The sequence below is a fragment of the Mustela nigripes genome, chromosome 3 (genome assembly GCF_022355385.1).
Source record: "Mustela nigripes isolate SB6536 chromosome 3, MUSNIG.SB6536, whole genome shotgun sequence".
NCBI classification, from domain to species: domain Eukaryota; kingdom Metazoa; phylum Chordata; class Mammalia; order Carnivora; family Mustelidae; genus Mustela; species Mustela nigripes.
Genome location: NC_081559.1, coordinates 8,141,626 through 8,164,592, shown reverse-complemented (window position 1 = coordinate 8,164,592; position 22,967 = coordinate 8,141,626). Strand labels below are relative to the sequence as shown.

General features: G+C 35.4%; 1 protein-coding gene across 2 annotated transcripts in view; it reads left to right on the top strand.

Annotated features, from left to right (window-relative positions):
• The window catches only part of STK17B (serine/threonine kinase 17b), a 30,476-nt gene extending 13,646 nt beyond the window's left edge, over positions 1-16,830 (top strand). For both annotated transcript variants that reach the window (XM_059393095.1, XM_059393096.1), the window contains exons 3-8: positions 2,111-2,323; positions 6,113-6,257; positions 8,008-8,134; positions 9,765-9,813; positions 10,970-11,149; positions 13,152-16,830. In XM_059393095.1, the coding sequence (XP_059249078.1) occupies positions 2,111-2,323; positions 6,113-6,257; positions 8,008-8,134; positions 9,765-9,813; positions 10,970-11,149; positions 13,152-13,434 (997 nt within the window). In that variant the 3' untranslated portion in view covers positions 13,435-16,830. The remainder of the gene's footprint in view (positions 1-2,110; positions 2,324-6,112; positions 6,258-8,007; positions 8,135-9,764; positions 9,814-10,969; positions 11,150-13,151) is intronic.
• The last annotated feature ends 6,137 nt before the right edge of the window (positions 16,831-22,967 follow it).

Here is a 22,967-nt window from a genome sequence, read left to right as displayed (position 1 = left end):
CTCTACCCTGATGGGGCTTTTACTTAATCATAAATACTGACAAATAAATAATTACCAATATCATTTGGTCACCTTTGTACTGGATTAATGAGGTGTACCTGTTTAAGAAAGCCTTGTAAAAATACATGAAAGAATTTAGATAAACAGTGTTACTAGTTAATTTTGCTCATTGTTCTTGAGAAAATTCTGGCTTGCAAATATATTTGTAAAATCACAGCAGAGTTTAATTGTCACAGTTGGTAGTATAAACTGGGTGTTATTTTTTGTTTTTGTTTTTGTTTTCAGATGGACAGTTTTCTTGGCTAACTTGTTTCTGTTTACTAAGTTTTACAAGGTGAATTTCGTCATAAAACCCAAAATTTCCTTTCTGTTTTAGACACATTTTCACTTATAAATCTAAATGAGAATTGGCAGAAGTGAGTTGTACTTCTTAAAAAAACTATCTTAAAGGGAGGAATTGTTTTGCAGTGGTTAAAAGAGAAAGCTAGGAATTCACATTCCATAATTTAATTCTTGGCACTCCAATTCCATATATGACCTTTCAGGAGCCATTTAATCTTAGTCTTATTCAATTTATCCAGTATAAAATCTATAAACATGGGTGGTTTGAATACAAAGTAGAGACTGATGACCTTTTTGTGTACTCATTGAAATACATTGATCTGCATTGCTTTTGCCATACAGTGAAAAAATACCTTATGGTTTAAATTAGACATTCCAAATCTTAAAGTTCTTTCTAAGAATCAGGTTTGTGCATGCAAATTTATTGAACTGATGTAGTTTTGGTCAATGTAGAAGAGTCAAATTATAGCTTGGTCACTTTTTTTTTTTTCTTTTTGGTGTTAGTAGCTATACTTTTTCAGCTTGGTTTCCAGTGCTTTTCACTGGCACCAATGTAGAAGAAATTTGGAAAATAAAGAGTAGGTATCTTTGTCATCCTGACCCTTGAGAATAGCAAATAAAATGCAGTCAAGCAATTTATTTTGTCCCCCATCCCCACCCCAAACATCAAGTTTTCCTTGCCAGGCACCTGAATTGGGGAAAGAAGGGTTGTGGAACAAAAGTTCCTCTCTGAAGACCCTTTATTTATACCTCATTTGTTAGTATCTACAAAGCAATTTGAGCCTTAGGATACAAGTTCTTAATTTTGGATCCGTGGACTCAGGTTTTGAAGATTTGTAGATGGGCTTTGAAATCTAAAAACCCTCTGGAATTGTATGTATCAATATGTATCAAAATAGCTTAAGGTCTTTGGGGAAGCTAGGTTTTGGGGATATATAGGCTTAGAACACATATTTGCCAGTATCTTTTTAAATTCTTGCTGAGATGCTAAGCACTTCTTTTGGAAAGAGCCAAACACATACTTATTCTAAAAGTGATAAACATGACTTTAATGGGTAACTATTGAGAACTATTAAATTTTCTTAGTTGATCGTGAAGTATTTCTGGATACATATATACCTTTGGTATCTGTTACAGGCTTCATAGACCACTGGGCAATATTAAGATATTTACTGGTAAAAACAACTGCTAAGTTAATGATAGAAAACTCCAAAGATTGTTAAAAGTGGTGTTGAAAGGCAAAGTAATTACACTAAGAAAATTAAATGTCAAATACTCATTTTAATCTTTTGTTTTTGAAGGAAGCTATTTTGATTAGAGAGCTCGTGTGGTACTCTATTAAGGGTACAGTTTTTGGAAGTAGACCAAGATACATATACTCTCTGGGGTCTGTAAAATGGAATATCACTTACTATATAGGATTGTTATGGTATTTAAACACAAAAATTTATATCAAGAATATGGCATGGTGTTGGTATGCAGAGAAGATCTCCCCCTACAATGATAATGTATTGAATTAATAGTGATGAACAAATACAATTCTGTCTTATCCTGTTATTACATTTGCCGTTTTCATTTTTATGTGATAGTACTATAAATTTTATAAAAGTACATGTAGTATTTGATTTGGTTAAGAGAAAATAGATAAATTTCTAATGGCATAGTTGTTTGAAAGGATTAACTCAAGTTGAAGTTTTAACTGTGTCTGTATTATACTAATATTGTTCTTTATGCGAGCATTAAAATCGATTATCTCCATTTTCCCTAGAGGAAAATTTGCTGTGGTTAGACAGTGTATATCAAAATCTACTGGCCAAGAATATGCTGCAAAATTTCTAAAAAAGAGAAGAAGAGGGCAGGATTGTCGAGCAGAGATTCTACATGAAATTGCCGTACTTGAATTGGCGAAGTCTTGTCCTCATGTAATTAATCTTCATGAAGTCTATGAAAATGCCACTGAAATTATTTTGGTACTGGAATAGTAAGTATACGCTTTAATAAATTTAAATAAATTTATTGTACTTATTTTAAATGGTGGATAAGGTGACTTGAAATATCAAGAATAGGAGTGATAAACGTGTGACAAGAACTTGTAAAGATCTCTGTTGATAAAATACTAGAAGGACATACTGTATATTCGAATATTCTCATACATACACAAAAACTAAACAGCAGACACACATGGGGCTCCTGGGTGGCCCAGTTGGTTAAGTGTCTGCCTTCAGCTCAGGTCATGATCCCAGGGTCTTGGGATCAAGCCCTGCATCAGGCTCCCTGCTCAGCAGGGGAGTCTGCTTCTCCCTCTCCCTCTGCCCTTCTTGTGCTCTGTCTCTCTCACAAATAAATAAATAAAATCTTTAAAAAAACAAGCAAACAAAAAACAGCTCACAAAAACACTGAATGACAACACAACATTTGGGGGATGTTGTACAATAAGTGAATTTTCATTGCTTTATAGCATAGAAAGTTGATGAGTTTTTGTGCGAAACTATCTGATGGATAAATAGAATTGAAATCATTTACATATTTTGTCCATCTACTTGAAAAACACATCGAAGGTGGCTTGTTTTAACAAAGCAGCTGCTTGTCTACAACTCACTACTTCTGGTTTCTGCTAACTTCTGCAGTTTGCTTCTTGTGTTATCTGTTCTTTCCCTCCTCTTAGCTCCTCCTGATTTTCCATTTTCCATAGCTCTACCTACATCCCTCTTTTATGGGAAAAATGGCAATCCTACAAAAGACTTTGGTCAGCTTGCCAAACTGAAAAAGAAGAGACAGTCTGGTTGGCTGGCATTCATAATATTTGTTTGATTTTTTTTTTAATTTAAACAAACAACCCTTAGGATACTTTTCCTGGTTATAAAAGTAAAATCTATGTATTGTGTTAAATTTAGAGGATGTAGAAAATAGAAATCATATGTAAATTGTGGTTACTCTTATGGCATATTCCTGTAGTTTAAGATTATTCTTATTTTTTAAAATAAAATTGTGAGTTTGGGAGTACTCTATTGTAACTATTATTTTCACTTAAGAATATATTATGTGCATTTTTATAGGTATGATATAATGTTTCTAAAGATGAATTTTCATTTAGGAAGGACTTTCTAAATTGCCTTTAAAAATCTGGGTAAGAAGCCCCAGATTCAGAAAGGCTAGATGTTTGCTAGGCTTGGAATTAAAATTTGTTGACTCATTATAATAATAATTAATATTTACTGAGTATTTACCATGTGTCAGACACTGTGATAAATATTTATATATCTGCTTTGATCTCTAAAACTTCTATTGTGTCCAATAATTTATATGGCCTAATTTAATTCTTATAGCAATCCAGTGAAGCAGAAGCTATCACTATTCATCATGTATTATTGTATTACAGTAAAGGAAACAGAGGCAACATTTTGTCCTAATTTATGCAGCTAGTTAGCAGCAGAGCCAGAGTGGAATCCAGGCAGTCTTGAATTTCAGGAGGTACCCCTGTAAGCAGCCTCCTATCTTACCTCATACATCCCAGGCACCAGAGAGAGCTTTACATTCTTTTTCTTAGCTTTTCTTATATTTTTTTTGACTTTTTGAATTAGTGGAGAGTTCTGGCTAGTTGAATTAAATTTAGTGAATGTGTGCTACATGGACTGAATTTTGTATTGGCAGAAAGGAGAAGACCGCATGTATGAGCAGCTCAAGTCAGTCACTGGGTTCTTGAAAACCATCCTTCCTCCATGTTCTAATCCTTCAGTCATTCTGCTCCATCTCACTTTTATACCCTGGATTTTCATATCTTAGTAGGGGATATAAATCCATATTTTATACAGTTTTCTTATATTTCAAATTATTTGATTCTTAGCAAATAATTCTTGTTGAGCAAAAACTCGTTCTAAGAACCTAAGCATCATCCCTTCATTTTATTTGCTTATGATTACATTAGTAATATTATCTGAAGTGTCTTTGCAGGAATATATAGACCACTTTCTGTTTTAAGAGGGTTTGTTTCATTCAAACCAAATAGTGTAACCAGAAAGGGAGGGGGTAAGGGTGTCACTGGCAGCCTGGCCTGGGAAGTCCCTCTTCCCTCAGGTGACTGAGCAGGGCTGTGACAAGTCAATATCTGACCTGCAGACCACCAAGGGTAATCTGTATATAACGATTCATAAAGATTAATTAATTTTTTTGTAGGTGAACATGAATTTCTAATATTGTCTTCCTATATGTTATTTTCAAGTTCAGTTCTAAAACTATAAATTTTATAGCAAACTAACCTTTTAATTCTGAAATTGTCTTTACTGTCATACCTTGAGACAGGTACAAGTTTTTTATGAATTTTCTTAGAGTTTCAGGAGTTTGGGGAATTTGAAGTGTAAGTATAATTGGAGTTTTCACAAGTATCCCTTACCAGCTGTGCCATACAGTCTTCTCTGGAATATGGTAAAGTGCAAGGCAGCAAATCTCTGCAGCCTCTCACTGGCACAGATTGGTGGAGACGGCTCAGTTACCAGTTCCGTCTGCGATGTGACGGGCCAGTGCTGCCACTTTCAGGATAGGGCTCAAACTGACCGCCATTACCATTTCTTCTTATACCTCCTAATACACATGACCTGCTTCTCCTCTTGTCAGTCAGTGAGACTTCTGAGTTTCAGTTTCAGCCACTCTGAAGAAAGACTGTCTATTCCTTCCTTCCTTCATTCATTCAACAGACTTTTACTGAACACCTTCTACCTGCCAGACACTCTCCTGTTTTACCACATAGAACATGCTTTACTTGAGATATTCTTAAACATACCTTATAAATTTATTGAGTGACCTCCCAGATTTTTTTTGCATTTTTTAGATTTTATCCTCAGGGAAAAAAAATTCTGTTGAATTCAGTGATTTTTATTTAGTTTTACAGATGGGAAAAGCCAAGTAAGTGGCTGATCCTAAGTTTTATTGCTGGTAAATAGCAGATTTGGGATTTATATTTATATTATTTGATTCTAAACCTAGGGACTTTTTTCTGTGCCTTTGTCAACATTCTTTAGATTTTCAATTCTTTTAAAAAAATAATAAAAGATTTGTGAAGCTGCAATACAGGGTATTGGTTAAGACTGCAGATTTTCTTTTTTATTTTTTTCAGTGTTCCAAAATTTATTGTTTATGTACCACACCCAGTGCTCTATGCATCACACCCGGGCTCACCTACCCCCCCCCCCACCCTCCTTCCCTCCAAAACCCTCAGTTTGTTTCTCAGAGTCCACAGTCTCTCGTGGTTTGTCTCCCAAGAATGCAGATTTTCACCCATATCATACAGCTTTAGACTCTAGTTGCCCATTTACCATGTGACCTTGTACAAGTAGCTTAACTTCTTTGTACTTGTTTCTTCATCAGTAAAATGGGAGTAATAGCCAACTACCCCACATGGTTGTCATGAGAATCAAGAGATGGTATTTATCTCTCTATAAACGAATAAAATGAAGAGCCAGAGCTGAGTTCAGTGTTAGCTGTTATTTTTATTGCATCATTAAAGCAGTCATAACATTCTTGAATTATAAAGCAATTCAATTTTATTATCTATACAAGGATTGGTATACTCAAAATTTCAAATACTCTTGTCGTTTACTTTCTTCCTTAAAGATCTCTCCCGCCGCCCTTTCCCCCAGTTTCGTAAGTGTCTGCATCTGTACAGAGAGACTAAAGTTCCGATAGTTTTGTCTTTTACGTAACAGTTACACAGTATTTAAAAGTCATTTTTAGGTCAATGATTTTTCAAGTTTCTATTATTTGAATTTTATTTCAGTGCTGCAGGTGGAGAAATCTTCAACTTGTGTTTACCTGAGCTGGCTGAAATGGTTTCTGAGAATGACATTATCAGACTCATTAAACAAATACTTGAAGGAGTTTGTTATCTACATCAGAATAACATTGTACACCTTGACTTAAAGGTAATGTAACATATGATTCTGAGGAACACAACGTCTTTGCTCCTTCTGCTCTCGGGGCGCGAAACTGCAAGCTGGGCTGGCTCGGGAACCACGGCCGGTGGCGCCGCTCTGTACCGGGGGGCTGCTCTTTGTTTGCCCGTGGGCCGCACGGACTGACATGTGTATTGGCAGAGAGGAGGAGACCTTATGTGTGAGCAGCACGGAGTAATCACTGTGTTCTTAAAAACCGCCATCCCCCCATGTTCCGGTGCTTGAGTCATTCCGTGCCATCTCACTCTTCCACCCCGGGTTTTCTCATCTGCTTCTAAATACTCTAGTCGGAGTTCCATCTCTGAGGATAACCTCCTGCTAGTCCTTGTTTCTTTGCTCCCTAATGTCCTTTATCTTTACCTCGAGACTTTTAGTCTTTTGGCTCTTTTTATTTTTGGCCCCAAGACCATTCAGGCCACTTACTCCTCAAGCCCTGAAATACCACTTAAACTTACTGTTATATTATTATCCTTTCTCCATATCCTTCCTCCTCAGCATCCAAAATTTCAGTCAATGTGTGTCTCATTTTTTGAACATTGGACTCTTCTCTTTCTATACACTTTTCCTGCTGCATGATCCGTTGTCCTTTACTATGGCTTTCACGGTAATGATGATTTCCAGTTCTCCTACCTGTAGCCAAGACTTCTTTCATAAACTGCACATAGATGCCATTGGGATATCTTATAGAGACTTTAAAATGTACATATGTCAAATAAGACTTTTCATCTTACCCCATTTTCAAAAGAAAAAGAAAATCTGTTCATCTGTGTTGGTTACCCCCCCCCCCCATTGAGGAAAGGTATATTTACCTTAGACCTTACAGGACAAACAGGAGCATGTTTTTTTCTAAGGAGAGTTTTTTCTAAGGAGGATTTTTTCCTAAGAGAACAGTCACATGTATTACATAATACCACATAGCACTTGTAGTCAGGGATGGCAAATAAACTTGGCTTTATATATTCTAAAGCCTGTGGTTGACAACAGTAGACCTAATTACCCTCGCCTCCTCTCTTTTAAGGTGTCTGTGACTTAATAATAAACAAGCATGGGGTTTTCCCAAAGTCAGACTTCTGATTCTTCTCACAGACTTTGGGAGCAGCACCTCGGCAGCTATATGGTTTATGACGGTGGCAGGGAATTTTGTAATAGACCGCAGTCCATTGCTTTATAAAGCAAAGTCACATCGTTCTGAGAACTATGTAGCTGAAGCCTTCCACACTTCCATATCTCTTATTGTCTGAGCTAAAAACCTGGCAACAGTCAGACCCAGAACCATCATACTATACTGGACCATTTTCTGTTTCCAGAAATGTGTAGGTTTTTTATTCCTTCACCTTCTTTCATGCTGTTTCCTAGAGCGCCTTTCTAACTGACATGCTCCTATTTATCCTGTCAGGTCTAACTTAACTCTCATCTCTACAGGAAAAGCTAACAGGCAGAATTGAGAAGTCTTGTCTTTATTACGGAGTATATCTCATGTCAATTAATCAATCCAAATATTCATCTGACTTCTTTTTTGTCTAAACTAACAATCCTCTGAGTGTATTTTTAGCTTTATTTATCATTCGAGTATAAAGCTTTTCCTAAATAAGTAGTTCAGTAAATATTTGGTGAATGACTCAATGAAATGTGTAATAACTAAACAATTTACCTTCGATCTAAGACTAGTATTCTTTTATTGCTGTATATTACTTACCATTTTTTATTGTGCTTTATTTAGCCACAGAATATATTATTGAGCAGCATATACCCTCTTGGAGATATAAAAATTGTAGATTTTGGAATGTCTCGAAAAATAGGGAATGCTTGTGAACTCCGGGAAATCATGGGAACACCAGAATACTTAGGTAAGAATTTCTTTTTATTTTCTACACCATTTTGAAATTTATCAACTAAATGAGACCTCTCTGAAACTATATTTTAGAGCATGTAATTCCAGGATATATTTAGTTCAGGTATTTTAATGCATTGAAATTGGGTTATGACACATTCAAATGAACTTTAGCGTGCATAGGATTATTTAGACATTCACAATGATTCACAGGACATTGGACATATCAATTCAAAGGTTAATGTTTGTGTGTAAAGGCTTAGTACATAAAGAAGAATGGATGGAGGGGAAATTAGGGAACCGGAGAAAAAGAAAGAGGGGGAAATAGTCAGACGGTCCTTTATTTTATTTGAAGCCTGGCTGTTGGATGCTTTTCGTTTCTACTTCTGTCCTGGTCCCAACTCTGAATCTGTTTACAACATACATTATCTTCAGTTTTGCAAGAATTGTTAACGGGACTGCTTACTATTTGTTGCTGCTGTGGTAAAAATGTGAGGTTTTGCCTAGGATTGTAAAGGAGGATTTTGAAGAAAAAGATGCCCAAAAGAGCCCAATATTAGATAATCTAAGGATATTGTACTGTATCAATGAATTAGATCATGCAGATGAAAAAAACTGAGTTCTGTAAAGCAGCACATAAAGTATTTTAAAATATTTATAGTAATAATATTCTTGGGCTTTTTTGTTGTTGCTCTTATGACATTGATATCCCCATGTGAGCATTGAAAAGATAAAACTAAACAGAACAGGTGCTTCTCAACAAGGCAACTGACTTTCCCGAAATGAAAAACCAAGCAAATTACTAACTTTTGAGTGCTAATAGGGGCTATAGTGTCCTAGAATAAAGGATTGTAATTATAGATAACACAGCTCACAGAAGTATGTGTCAGGTTGTAGATTGTGTGACAGACAGAGACTGACAAATATATATGACTCAAAGTCTTTATTAATAAAAATGTTAGTTTTTAGGAAACGATTTCTCTTTGGAGAAATTATGAAACCATACTGCGAGACAAGAAAGTTATTATTCAAGCACAAATTCTAGTTTGGACTCAACTATTTTGGAATTTGTGATAATGTTACAAAATATAGAAAATTTATTTTGCACTTAGAAAGCTGGCAGGGAAGGAAAAGATGGGAAATTAATTGCATAGGAATTTAGATTTTTGATAGTTTAAGAGGAATATTTGATCTACTTGAAAATTTAAAGCACTTCTAGGAAGCATAATTTGCTCATTATGTTGTTATAGATACATATGATTTTCTTTATCCTGAAAAGAAAAACTTAAATTAGTATGATAAAATAACATTAACTCTTAACATAGAGTAATAAAACTAAAATTTTTAAATTCTAGTGTCTAAAATTTTACTTCTTCCTACTTGTTTTTCCTAAGATTGATCTTAATGATTAAAAAAGAAACCTACATAGCTAGCTACTGGTTACTCCAAAAGTGTTATTTGTACCATTTGACTATATAATTTTCTCAACATTAGATATGTTTAAATGTCTAATCACAGGATAATTAATTGTATGCTAAATTTCTGTTAAAATTTGATATTAATAGTTCTTTAAAATTAAAACCAGTTTTAATTTATTATAAAATGGTTTTCAGGTTTTTAATTTTGAATTTTATTTTTTGCTTCAGCTCCAGAAATCCTGAACTATGATCCTATTACTACAGCAACAGATATGTGGTAAGGTTTCGCTAGTTACCTAAATGTTTTTGTTATACATTGCTTAATATATATTTTAGGGTTCTTTGATTCCAAATGAAAATAATAAGGTTTTCTGTAAAAGGTTGTTTTCAAGTATCATTAGTATGCCACAAGAAGACATTTATCTGTCCATTCTTTTTAAGTAATACTTTGGCTGTGAGCCAAAGATACAGAAATAAATAGGAAAAAATCCCTTTCCTGAAGGAGTAAAATAAACCAAAGTAGTTGCAGGACTGTGCAGCATGTTCTTTAATAAGGTAATGAGCATAAAGGAGACAGCGGACCAGCCCCACATGGAAAATATCTGATGTAGGTCTAGAAGAACTAGGAAGGTATTTGCTATGCAGAAAACTGAGGTTGGGTTCATGCAGAAGTTTAGTTTTATGAGATGATATCTCTAGGGTATTGTGAATTTTTGTGGCAAGTGAAATGATACTTTGAATGTCAGATATCATAGGGAGTAAAACTGGAATTCCTCCTGGAACTTCAGGCGGGACCGCAGTGGGGGCCTCCTCCCCAGGCCAAGTGAAGAGCTTAGACTTACTCCCTGTGTTCCACGTAACTGGTCAAGGAAAGACCGTCCTTGGCTAAATAAGTGGGAAACACGTACCGTATGTATTTTTTTTCTGCTCCTGAGCACCAGACTGTCATTAATATATTTAAGGCCCTGAAAAGTTTTGCAAAGGAAAAAAAAAAAAATCTGCTTGCCCAACTCTGTGTTTTGCCAAACTTGCTGACTCTATTTGCACAGAACTCCTGTTTATGTCTCACAGATCATGACTGTGTCATCGATACCTTTTAGGAAATGCTGCCCTTCAGGCACCTTTGTGTTCTCAGTAACAGGTGTCTGAATGAAGGGCAGACTACAGATACCATGATATATATTTAATACACTGTATTTATAATTATGTAACACAACATGCATTCCCCTCATGTTCTTTTTCTGAGACACACAGACTTTGAGATACCAGTTATTTTAGTTTTAATAATATAGAAAGTTTGAAGAGCAATTTAAGTCTATAGATTAACTGTAGAAGTTTTGAAAAATATGTTAAGTATCAATTTTACTTTATGTAAATATTTTCATATTAACATGCATTCTAAGGTCCCCTCTTGTCCCTTATTTCCTTTTCAGGAATATTGGCATAATAGCGTATATGTTGTTAACCCATACATCTCCATTTGTGGGAGAGGATAATCAAGAAACGTACCTCAATATTTCTCAAGTTAATGTAGATTATTCAGAAGAAACTTTTTCATCAGTTTCACAGCTGGCCACAGACTTCATCCAGAGGCTTTTAGTAAAAAATCCAGAGTAAGTTATAACATTAATTTAAGTACTGTTGCAAAATGAATATATGTGTAATAACATAATAGAGTTATTAGAAGTATGCTGTCAAGTTTCAGATAAAATGGGAAGAAAGGTAGTGTAAGAGATCATTAGAACAAATCAGTTACTTCAAACATAAAAAATATGTAAAACGTGTAACTGGAAATTCTGCAGTAAAGAGAAGATTTGTGATTTCTCTCTCAATGTGCTACTAAATCCTGAAGTTCCCTAAAATAATTAAAAGTAGGTTTACAATACACATGGCTGGCTTTGTTGTGAATAATTTGTAGACAAGTAATTATAGTTATTTGGTAAGTATCAATTACCGATTGTCAAATCTTTAAAGGTCAGAGATGCTTTTTGACCACCTGCAAAAAAAGGGACTTGAAACTGTGACTTAGGACTCTTAACTCTCTCATTGGCAACCTCAGAGCAGGAAGAGGAAAAACTGACCTCCCTTTTCTTTACTCAGATCTGCCCCATTTACTTTATTTTTTAAATTTTTTAAATCTTTTTATTGTGTTATGTTAGTCACCATAAAATCCATCATTCCTTTTTGATGCAGTGATCCAAGATTAATTATTTATGTATAACACCAAGTGCTCCCTGGCCTGGCTAAAAAGTTAACACAGAAGCTGGGATATAGTGCCTTGGGCTCCCATCCTGGTTTTGTTACTTGTCAGGTCTTTTATCTCTAACAATTACTTAATTGCCTGGAGGACTCAGTTTCTTATCTGTTTAAGAAAAAAACTCAGGTTTGTTAATTATTTTATTGGCATAATGCAAGTTCAAACAAATTCTCACGGGCCATTTTTTGGACACGAATGCTTATTTAGTAATTGTAGTAAAAATATTGTTTGATTCTGATTATATGCAGTTTTAAGCAGTTTTCATTTTCATTTATAGTTTCTAAAATTTCTAAAATGAACACAATCATTTTCTTATAATAAAAAAGGAACATAATTTCTAAAATGAGCACATTAATTTTTTTGTAATCAGAAAACAATGAAATTAAAATGATCATAAAAAATTAAGTTAAGGGAAGCCTGGGTGGCTCAGTCAGTTAGGCATATGCCTTTGGCTCGGGTCATGATCCAGGATCAAGTCTTGCATCTGGTGGGAGACTGCTTCTCCCTCTGCTTGCTGCTCCCCCTGCTTGTGTTCTCTCTCTCTAACTGACAAATAAAATCTTTAAAAAAATGAAGGTATAGCCTCAGGAAGCATATATTCTCATGGAATTGGTGGTTGTGTTAAGGTTGGAGTTCTAGGTATTTTCTGAACTTTTAACATACTGTGATATTTAACCATATTATTTTCAAGAGAGAAAACAAATGTAAAAATTCAAAATATTCGGTAAACATCATTCAAGAGCAGCCTTTATTTTCAAGACTTAACTGTATTGTTTTTAAGAGCACAATAATAATAGATTATATATTATATATGTTTTCTTTCAGAGTTTTGTATACTCAAGAGATTTCGTAATTTTACTAATTTTTATTTGTGAGGCTAGCATATATTCTCAAGCTTTTTGATTAGCCTCATCCATAAGCTCCATGATATAATGAATTTTTCAGCTGATGTCAATATTAAAGAAACTCTAGGTACTCCAGTCTTTGTATTGTTATTCTCGTCTGTACTATGGGTATGTGTTATTTTCATAATAAATTAAAAAATTAAGTCTATAGTATATCAAACTGCAGCCATTTCTTTTTTTTTTTTAAGATTTTATTTATTTATTTGACAGACAGAGATTATAAGTAGGCAGAGAGGCAAGCAGAGAGAGGAAGGGAAGCAGGCTACCTGCCGAGCAAAGAGCCCGATATGGGGCTCGATCCCAGGACTCTGGGATCATGACCTTAGCTGAAGGCAGAGGCTTTAACCCACTGAGCCACCTAGGCGCCCCATTTTTTTTTTTTTTTAAAGAACTGCAGCCATTTCTAACTTGATATTTTAGTTCTAAATTTTCACTTGATGCTTTCTTTCAAAGGAAAAGACCAACAGCAGAAATCTGCCTGTCTCATTCTTGGCTACAGCAATGGGACTTTGGAAACTTATTTCACCCTGAAGAAACTTCCAGTTCTTCTCAAAGTCAAGATCATTCATTAAGGTCCTCTGAAGACAAAACTTCCAAATCCTCTTGTAATGGAACCTGTAGTGATCGAGAAGACAAAGAGAATATTCCAGAGGATAGCAGCATGGTTTCCAAAAGATTTCGCTTTGATAACTCATTGCCTAATCCCCATGAACTTGTTTCAGATTTGCTGTGTTAGCACTTTTCTCTTTGAGTTATTTGGACTGAATTTGGAATTTGAAATCTACTGCAATGTGAGATTGTAGTTTGTAGCTTCATTTATGGCATGTTTATATTGTAAGTGCACTTTTGCATAGAGGAGTTTAGGGAAGTGTTTTGATGCTAAATTACTAGTAACCAGCATAATTTCATTTCCTGTTCTAAGATACTAACTCTTCAGAGAAGAAATATTTAAATATATGACAAAAAATAGAGTTGTGCATGTGAGTCTACATGTTAATGAAATAATTCAAGTTCAAATGGGTTTATCAAAATGTTTTACAGATAAGGAAAACAGTGATTTGGGTTATATTATGGTTGAAATAAACTGAGCAAAATGAAGGCATTTGAATTTAATAGGTTCTGTAAGGTAAGTCCTATACCATGCCTCTATTGACAAAATTTTGTTAGGATAATAGTGTCAAGGTTAAGAAAAATATGTACTATTTTTAGATGCTCAAGGGATTTTTACATATGAAAATATTTTAATCACAAATATTTTGAAACTGCCTATGATTTCCAGGATATATAGTCTGCTATATGAGACATGTCCTTTTAACCAGAGCAAAGAGGGAGTGAGAAGAAACCTGATTAGGAACACTCTACAAGTTAAAGCAGAAAAAAGAGCAGCGTGGCATCATTTCTTTTTTTTTTTTTTAACTCAAACGTCTTTTGCCCTCTCTCAACATACTTAATAAGGTCTGAAAGAAGGAGAATTAGATGGTATTCAAGTGTAGAGGATTTTCATATTCCAGAATTTCTGGGTAGAAGATACTTAAACAAAACTGACTGTCCTCTATACTCATGTTTATTAAATTGAGTATAGAAAAAATGCTGCCTGATTTTGGCAACTTACAGAATTTTAGATGTTTTCTGAGTCTTAGGATATACGGCAGTCATTCAGAGTTCTAAAAGTATGTGTAAAAAAAAAAAAGTTGCAGCCCAGGAAGACTGTTAACTCAGGACCAGAGTCCGTGACAGCAAGGTGGATGTGATCATAAAACCTGATGACATCGGAGTGCTCATGTAGAGTTCCAGCGAGCCATGAGACTCGACAGAAGGCAATCTGCCAGGTGGCCTTTAACGGTCTTCTGCTGGGACCAGTGTTAGTGAGAGTCTAAGGACAGCGGAATGGCTGATGACCGCTGTGCTAATAGAGGGAAATTTACTCCTTTTTTGGTTATGTTTGATGACTTTGCACCTGGTTACTATTAAAGATTCTGTTATAATATCATGTTAGGATAATTGTAACCTCATGCCCATGTTACTACATTAAAAGACATTATATTTTGACCAAAAAGAAATTCTCGAGCTCCCCCCGCCTGTGAGTTATTTAAACCTTTAACTTTCTGAAATTTGGTTAAGATTCCAAATAACTTGAAACTTTTTTTAAAAGTCATTTGGCTAAATGGGTGACTTCCTTTTAAATCTTCAGCATTTCTTAAAGGAAAAGTTATTTCTACTTGTGTGTGCATATGTGTATATGTATAGGCTATGTATTTATGTATAGATGGATAAAATATAGTCTTTAGACAACTTTCTCTTAGAGAGTCTTTGCTCTACTATGTTGTGTTCAACTCAGGTGCCAAAGGAGCTCTCTTCTTAAGGATATGTAAATATACATTTAAATTCCTTAAGAAATAGTTTGTTGGTTCAATAAACTAGGCATTGCAGAAGCTAAATTGGGCTCTTGTATATCTAAAACTGATGAGTTTTTTCTAAATTTTTGATTATCCATTTCTTTGCCTTCCATATTAAGCTATTGCAGGTAAAGCTTGGTAAGCCATTGGTGAAAGGATTTTTATAAAAGATATTTTATTTTTAAATTTTTAGAGGAATTATGGCTTGGCAAAAATAAAAAATAAAGAAAAAAATAAATGTTTGCATTTTAAATTATAAGCTAATTCTTAAAAAAATATTTTATACCAGTTTTCTTTTAGTCTGAAGAATCTTAAAATAGTTCATGTTGGCCCTTAGTTAACAGAATACACAAAGTTGTAAATTTCCATGCCTTTTTTCCTAATAATTTTTATTGTAAAAAAGTAACAAATAGTTGCACAAACAGTATAAAAATTCATTTTTTTGTAAAAGTGAGTTTAAATATTTTCACTGTTTGAAATGTGAAAATTAAATGAGTATTTAGAGAGAAGTTGTTAACAAATGACTCAATTTCTTTTCTCCCAAGATTGGAAAAAATGTATCTATCAAAAGTAGATGATATATCTCATTAAAGTAGGAATCTTAGCCCCTGAGGTGAGCAGATGTCCTAACACTTAAACACATCTGAAAATTAATGTTAAATTGTGATGAGTTTATAAAGTTTAATAACTTTGCCTTTTGGTTAGACAGGATTAAAAAATATAGATGACAGTTAAAATTGTCATTTTAATTTTTTTCTCCACAAAGTTTATTCTGAGCAGTAAAATTATAGTGGCACTTTAAAGACATAAGCAGTATGTGTTCTGCAGTCTATAATGAAATAAGGCACCTGTGTCAGAATGTGTATCAATACATTGCTTCCTTTAAAGAAAGTCTTGTTACTAAAAAAAGTCAGCTGATTAATGATATAATTGATTGTCATTCTGGCACAAGTTCTTTCATTTGCGATGAGTTGCTAATAGCTCATGGACCATATTTGGAATAGCATTGCTCTAAGCAACATTTATAAATTGATATTTTATAACTGTTTACATTTCTTCTGTTTATTTTTGAATTTTCCATTTTTGTATCTGTCTTGGAAACTTGTCTTTATTCATTGTTGTATAAACAACTGTAATTTCAAATTGTATTAAAATCAGGTTATCTGACTTCCCATTTGGAGAAATAGTATCAATTTATAATTTTATAAGAGTTTAGAGAATTTTAAATTCTAATTGGAAATTTTACACAAATTATAACTGCCCCCATCTTTCATTAAATAATCATGTTGCTTAAGAATATTGACTGACATTATTATGAATACCCCAGTTTAAAAAAAAAACATATCAACTTAATGATCCTTTTGGTTAAAAATTAAAAAGCACTTTTTTTGGTCTGTGATTGTCTTTTGCTTTAAAGTATTTCTAAGTTTGTTTTTCTTAAAAGCACACCTCCTCGGGCCTGAAGGTACTAGCCTTGACACATGTCATTTTGAACTCCCTTTTTAGTACATATCTGTTTATTAGATCCTGTCTGTTAAAAAGCCTCATAAGTTTGAAAACAAGTCTATTCTGTGGTAATGCTAGATATTTTCAGAAAATGTCAGTAAATGGCAGTGTGTACTACATGTTGCATAAGGATGAATAAGGGATTTTTATTTACCTACAAATGAGTGAACTGTTTCTGTTGGGGTTTTTGTTTTTGTTTTTAGTTTAAATAAATTGAATTTTTAAAAAGATGAATAAGGAATTCTTAAAGAATTTATAATCTGATTATGGACCAATCAGTTCATATAACATACTGTAGTTATATCCTATAAAGTTCCCATAAACAGTGAATACTCAAACATTGTTAGAGGAAATACAGGGTTAAGTTCCTACAAGTTTCTGTTTATAACATTTTTGCCAGCTAATCAATACATAACCTTGTTTTATGTAGCTTCTGTTTAAAGGGATCTTATTCAATATATATTGTTGATTCATTACCATTAACCTCACACCAACAGCACCATAACTCATGCCTGAATGAAGCTTATCTAACAACACATCTTTTCTACATAAGGCACATTACAGCCCTGTGCGTAGGAACAGAATTACACAGCAATTACAAATTATGATTTGGGGCTATTTTAAACAAATCTCTAACAAAAAGCACAAAAATGCAGAAAATGTGACATTAAATAGACCGCAAAATGGACATTTGTCTTACAGTATGAGAACCAAAACAAGACTCAGCATCACTTTGCTCAACCTAAGACAGGAAAGTGTCCAGCATCTCATTTTTTTTTTAACACTGTGATCATGTCTGCAAATGACCGTGAAAGCACTATCATGTTAATTTTGGGGTTGCAAATAAATTTAAGCAAGTAAGTTCACAAGCATGGAATTAATGAATGAAGAAGGTCAACTCTACATGCCCAAATCATCATGTAAAAAGTCTGAAGTGTGATAATGAAAAGGTGTGCACAACTTAACAGAGTCTGTAGGGAGAAGAAATTGTAATGTGTTGGACTTTCTTAATTGTGAGCACTTTCTTCTCAGGTTCCATATTTTCTTTTTCTGACACAATGACATTCCCCAGTTTTTCTCTTTAGACTCAATTTTCCTCCTGGACACTGAGGTCATACATATTATCGTTACTGGATGTAAGAATACTCAAATGTAAAATAGCTCTAAGTAAAATCAGGATCATATTCTCCCTCTTTGGATCACCTCCTCACCCAAACTTTCTGGCTTCACGTTACCTCCCTTAGTTAATACAGCACTATTTACCCACACATCACAAACGGGTTTCTCTAGGTATCATTCTAAAAATTTTGTGTTCTTACTGGACCTCTTCCAATAGACATTAATTTCTTTAAGCTTTTCAAAATTTATTTAAGCAATCTCTACACCCGGTGTGGGGCTCAAACTCATGACCATGAAATAAAGTTGCTGGCTCTTTTGTCACCAGCCAGGCACTCCCTAATAGTCATTAATATCTATCAAATCTTTTTTGTATCTTATAGTTATTTTCTCTTGAAAATAACTCCTATACATTCATCTAAATCTAGATTGTTTAGACATCTAGAAGAGATCTGCAAACCTTTTCTATAAAGGGTCGATTATTAAATACTGTAGACTTTGCAGGCCAGTGTTTTTTCACAACTACTCAGTTTTGCTTCTAGAGCATGAAAACAGTCATAGCAGCATATGCAAACAAATGGGTGGGCCAATCCAACCTGATATATAAAAACAGATGATGAACTACATTTAGTTCTTGACCCCAATGTAGAGTATCACATTAATTATCTTAGCTCTATCTAGCATGATTAAAATGGGAGGAGAGCCAGAAAGACACAGCAAAGTGAGCCTTGTCTGCATTCACTTTGTCTAGCAAGCAGATGTCCCAAGAGGAAGAGGACAGAGTAGTCATTGGAAATAGAAGTTTACTAGAATATCGAGTTTGCAACTCGTTGAGAAAATAGAAAGTGGAGGCCACAGGTACATACTGGTCTTCTCAGAAATCAAGGGGAAAAGGAGGAGAACTATAGTTTGAAGAGTTTTTTTTTTTAATGTTTTAAAATGAGGAAGACTTGAAAATGTTAATAGGCAAAGGAGAGAAGCCCACATGGAGGCAACACCTGAAATGCATGCTAGCACAAGATGATTAATGTCAGACAATGCCAGAGAAAGTGATGAGATCACAAGCACAAAGGCAACTGTGGCTAAAATAAAGAAAAACAATGTCTCCCAACATAAAAAATGAAAAAGAAAATGGTTGACAACAGAGATGTGAAGTGAGGGGATGATCTGCTTCTCCGAAGAAGCCTGCAGCTAGTGGTCTATTGAGCGCAAAGGAAGTAGAGGAGGGTGTGGTGGCGAGAGTACAATCTGGCACAAGGTGAGGACAGAGGCGGGCAACAATATTGGTCAAATGAGTGGAGTTCATAATCTATCAGGAGAGACAGATATTAAATACCAAAGATCTTAATTTGCAATTAGTTTATTGTGTAGAATGTGGTCAAACAATTCTTACAATACTAATTTGTCATTTCTGCCTATATCTTGTCTTTTATATCAGGAGATTGTGCTTCTTTGCATCAGGGACATATATAGTAGCACTCAAAAGGAAAAAAAAAAAAAAAAAAAACCTGTTCCACGGAGGCTTTCATTTATAAATACTTAAATCTGTTGTGAAAAGAGGGGAGAGTCTCAGAAGGCCAAAAAGGAAAGATCTGTAAGTCTTGGAGCAATGAGAAACTTGCCCAATTCCCTGTGTGCATTGAGTATTACGGGACCTTGTAGAGAGTGATCCAACAGTAGCAGTGTGGCCTCCAGGGCTAAGGTAGAGCCAAAAAGGTTGTGCGGGGTAAACACTGACTCTGACACAAGCATCACAGGGAGGGAGAAGATAGCAGTGAGCCCGAGATGAGGTTCTCATGTGGGTCTCATTAGAATATATTCTTCTACTTTGGACAACATCTTCATGAACAGAGTGCACTTACTAGAAAAACAAAGTAGGTTTCATATAACTGGTTCTAACAGTATCCCTTGGTGGAAGCTGGAAGCATGCAACTACAGGGCAAGTCTCTAAAAGTAATTCTACCATCGTTGAAGAAACCGTGGGTTGGCTAACCCCCCAGCTGTAGCCCGTTTCTTGCTCTGTGGCCTACCTCCATTACAGAAGCTATCCAGCTCACCTAGAGCAAGGGATGAGGCGGAAGTCTGCTGGGCGGCTTCTGAAATGCTTGGATTTCTGGATGAAAACAAGGAATGCTACCAACCCCAACCTCTAACCATGTTGGATGAGAGCTGTTTCCACCATTTTGTAATTACGAATGAAAGGACAAGGGAATCCTGGAGATCCTGGCCCTGACCTTACCGCTCCACTGAAGCCACTGATGTAACAGCAGCAGTAACTTCCTTCTCAACATTTCGGTTTGTGCTTTTTATAAACGTCCTATTTGGATAAGCCACTCTCTTTGGGATTTTCTGTTATTTGCAGCTGAAATCATTTTAACTGACAGAATCATCAATATTTTCCAAATGCACATTCCTTGTAATGTTACCAGGTACGTGGCGAAAAAAGAAGGCATGTATACCCAACAGGGTTTTAGAAACACCATGTTCAACAGTGTTCCACATGCATTTTTACTGCGGGATTCCTTGGAGGCTTTAATTTATGCCGGGAATCTCCAAGCGAGGAACCTAGTGTGTGGTGTGTGTTGTAATTACTTTGTTTGTGCTAACATCTCTCTGGATGGTATCATGGACACTCACACTGTACTCGATGCTTAATCAGTATAGCCCAAGTATCTCTAAAGATCTGGCTTCTCCCAGAATAGAATTCAAGTGACTTTGTGAGAACCAGCTCTTGTACTTGGGACAGACTCCGAATATTTTATTTAACTGAGACCATTTTCAGTACCCCTGTTTGTAGTACTGTAGGCTTCACATCTCTATCAGCAATCGCCTTTAGGTTCTGATACAACACACTCTGATTTTCATGAGGTCTCAATATTTTGATGATGTTTCCTTGATAGTCAATGGCCTGGCTTTTTGCTGGGGACTCTGTGTGGCCATGCCCTGGCTTCCAGCATGGACAGACTGTACTCTTACTGCTCCTTCCTCTCTAGCAACTCGTTTGTATATTTTCCACACCTGAAAGCAAAGGCCTTATATTAGGTTTCTCCCCAGAAAAAGAACACATGGATATGTAGGTATATTTAAGAAGAGATTTATTATAGGAAAGGGCTCACATGCCCATGGAGGCTGAGAGTTCCATGATCTTCTGTCTGCAAGCTAGAGAACCAGGAAAGCTGGGGGTGTAAATCGCAGCCCAAATTTGAAGGTCAGGAAACCAGAAGGGTCAATGTCGAGGGCAGGAGAAGATGTATGACCGAGCTCAAGAAAAGAGAGGAAAAGTGTTCCCTTCTGGTGCCTTTTTTTCTGTTCGGGTCCTCAACTAATTACTGGATGAAGCCCGCCTGCGTTGGTAAGGGTGCTCTTTACTCAGTCTATCGGTAACAATCTAATCTCGTTCAGAAACACCCAGAAACAGAAATAATGTTTTACCATCGATCTGGGCTTCCCTTAGCCCTATCAAGTTTATACATGAAATTAGGTATCACGGGACGTTCCCGATCTTCTGGCTTCTTCCTTGTTCGTCAAAGCTTTCTAGAAGAGTAGGGAGTTCTAACATTCTCCCTTATACATAGTCTACACACACGCACAATCTCCTTATATGCAAAAGTAGTTTTACTTATAGGGAACAAATCTTCCAGTTTACTGAATTATGTCCTTCCTTGTAAAACACATTCCTATGGAAACTGTTAAAGAATCTAACAGGCAGGGTGGGCGCCCGTGTGGTCAGAATCAAATGAAAAATCTCTCACATTTAGGCCCTAAGCTAACCCTGTACTGTGGTCAACCTTCAGAATAAGCAAAAAAAAAAAAAAAGGCATTATTTTATAATTAGTAGGAAGGATTCCACCCTTCTGGTTCACCACTGGAATTTAAATTTAGTGATTGTAATACCCCTTTGAAAGGCCGAAAGAAATACATGCTAATCATGCCAATACTGCTAGCCGGATCATAAAATGTAACTGGGTCGGCAATTGAAGACACGATTGCAAAGGCGCAGGCACTTGAGTTCTACGAACTGGTCAACAAGTGAGTACACAATGTTTGTGGAGAAAGTTATAAGGTAGAATGATGGAATAAAACACAATAGATTCTGTAGGTCATATAAGGCATATCAGAGCCCTTCCTTGCCCTAGAACTCAGTCATCAGGAATAAATCTATGAGGCTTCCTGATCTTTCCAGGTTATAATTGAATTAACTGTCTAGATACTCATATGAAGTCAAATTTTATAGATGAAACATTGTGATTTGTTTCCTCCTTTGAAAGAAGTTGTTAGCCCAATTTATTAAGAACGTGATTGGGTTTTTAATTGGAATTTGCACAAAAAGTCTTCTGAAATAAATGAATATTTAAGTAATCACAGACTAAAGACCATTGAAAACAAGTTATAAAGGGAGAAAAGGAGCTGAGCCATTTATTTAAAGGCCTTTTTGGCCGTTTTAACCTTTGTGAACATCAATTACTTCTTTCTTTTACAAAACAGCAGTAATCAGCTGTTTGCTTCTTTGATTAGTTCTGGTCTGAATTCATTTAATACTAATGATTAAGCACGGGATACTGCAAATAAACCTGTCTCTTTTCTTCCCAGAAATAGAATAATTACAATGGCCAATGCCTGGGGCCTTTTATATTACTAAATTTGTAAGAGACTTAATTACTTTGGCTTTGCTCCAGTGTGCCAAATAACACACACAAATAGTCCCACAACATTGTATCTAAGTATCAATTTTGGAAGGTCTTCACAGTGTGTGTTTATAAAATGGGTGTTTGTGGGTCTATATAAAAAATACCAACCGCCGGTATATCTGTATTTAGAAATATAGAGGATATAAAATAAATGAGGAGTAAAGTTTGCTAAGTGCCCAACTCTATTCATGCTGTTTCATTAACTCTTCACAACACCCCTGAATATCATCATATTGTAGGTGGAGAAACTGAGTCACTGAGAGGTTAATCAGTTTTTCGAAATCACCTAATTACTACACTCGGGAATTTGAGCTCAAGTTCACCTGGTTTCAAATACCACCTGTGTCCTTTCTATCACACCATATTTAAATTAAAATTTCCAGTACTGGGGCGCCTGGGTGGCTCAGTGGGTTAAGCCTCTGCCTTTAGCTCAGGTCATGATCTCAGAGTCCTGGAATCCAGCCCCATATCGGGCTCTCCGCTCATGAGGGAGCCTGCTTCTGCCTCTCTCTCTGCCTGCCTCTCTGCCTACTTGTGATCTCTCTGTGTGAAATAAATAAATA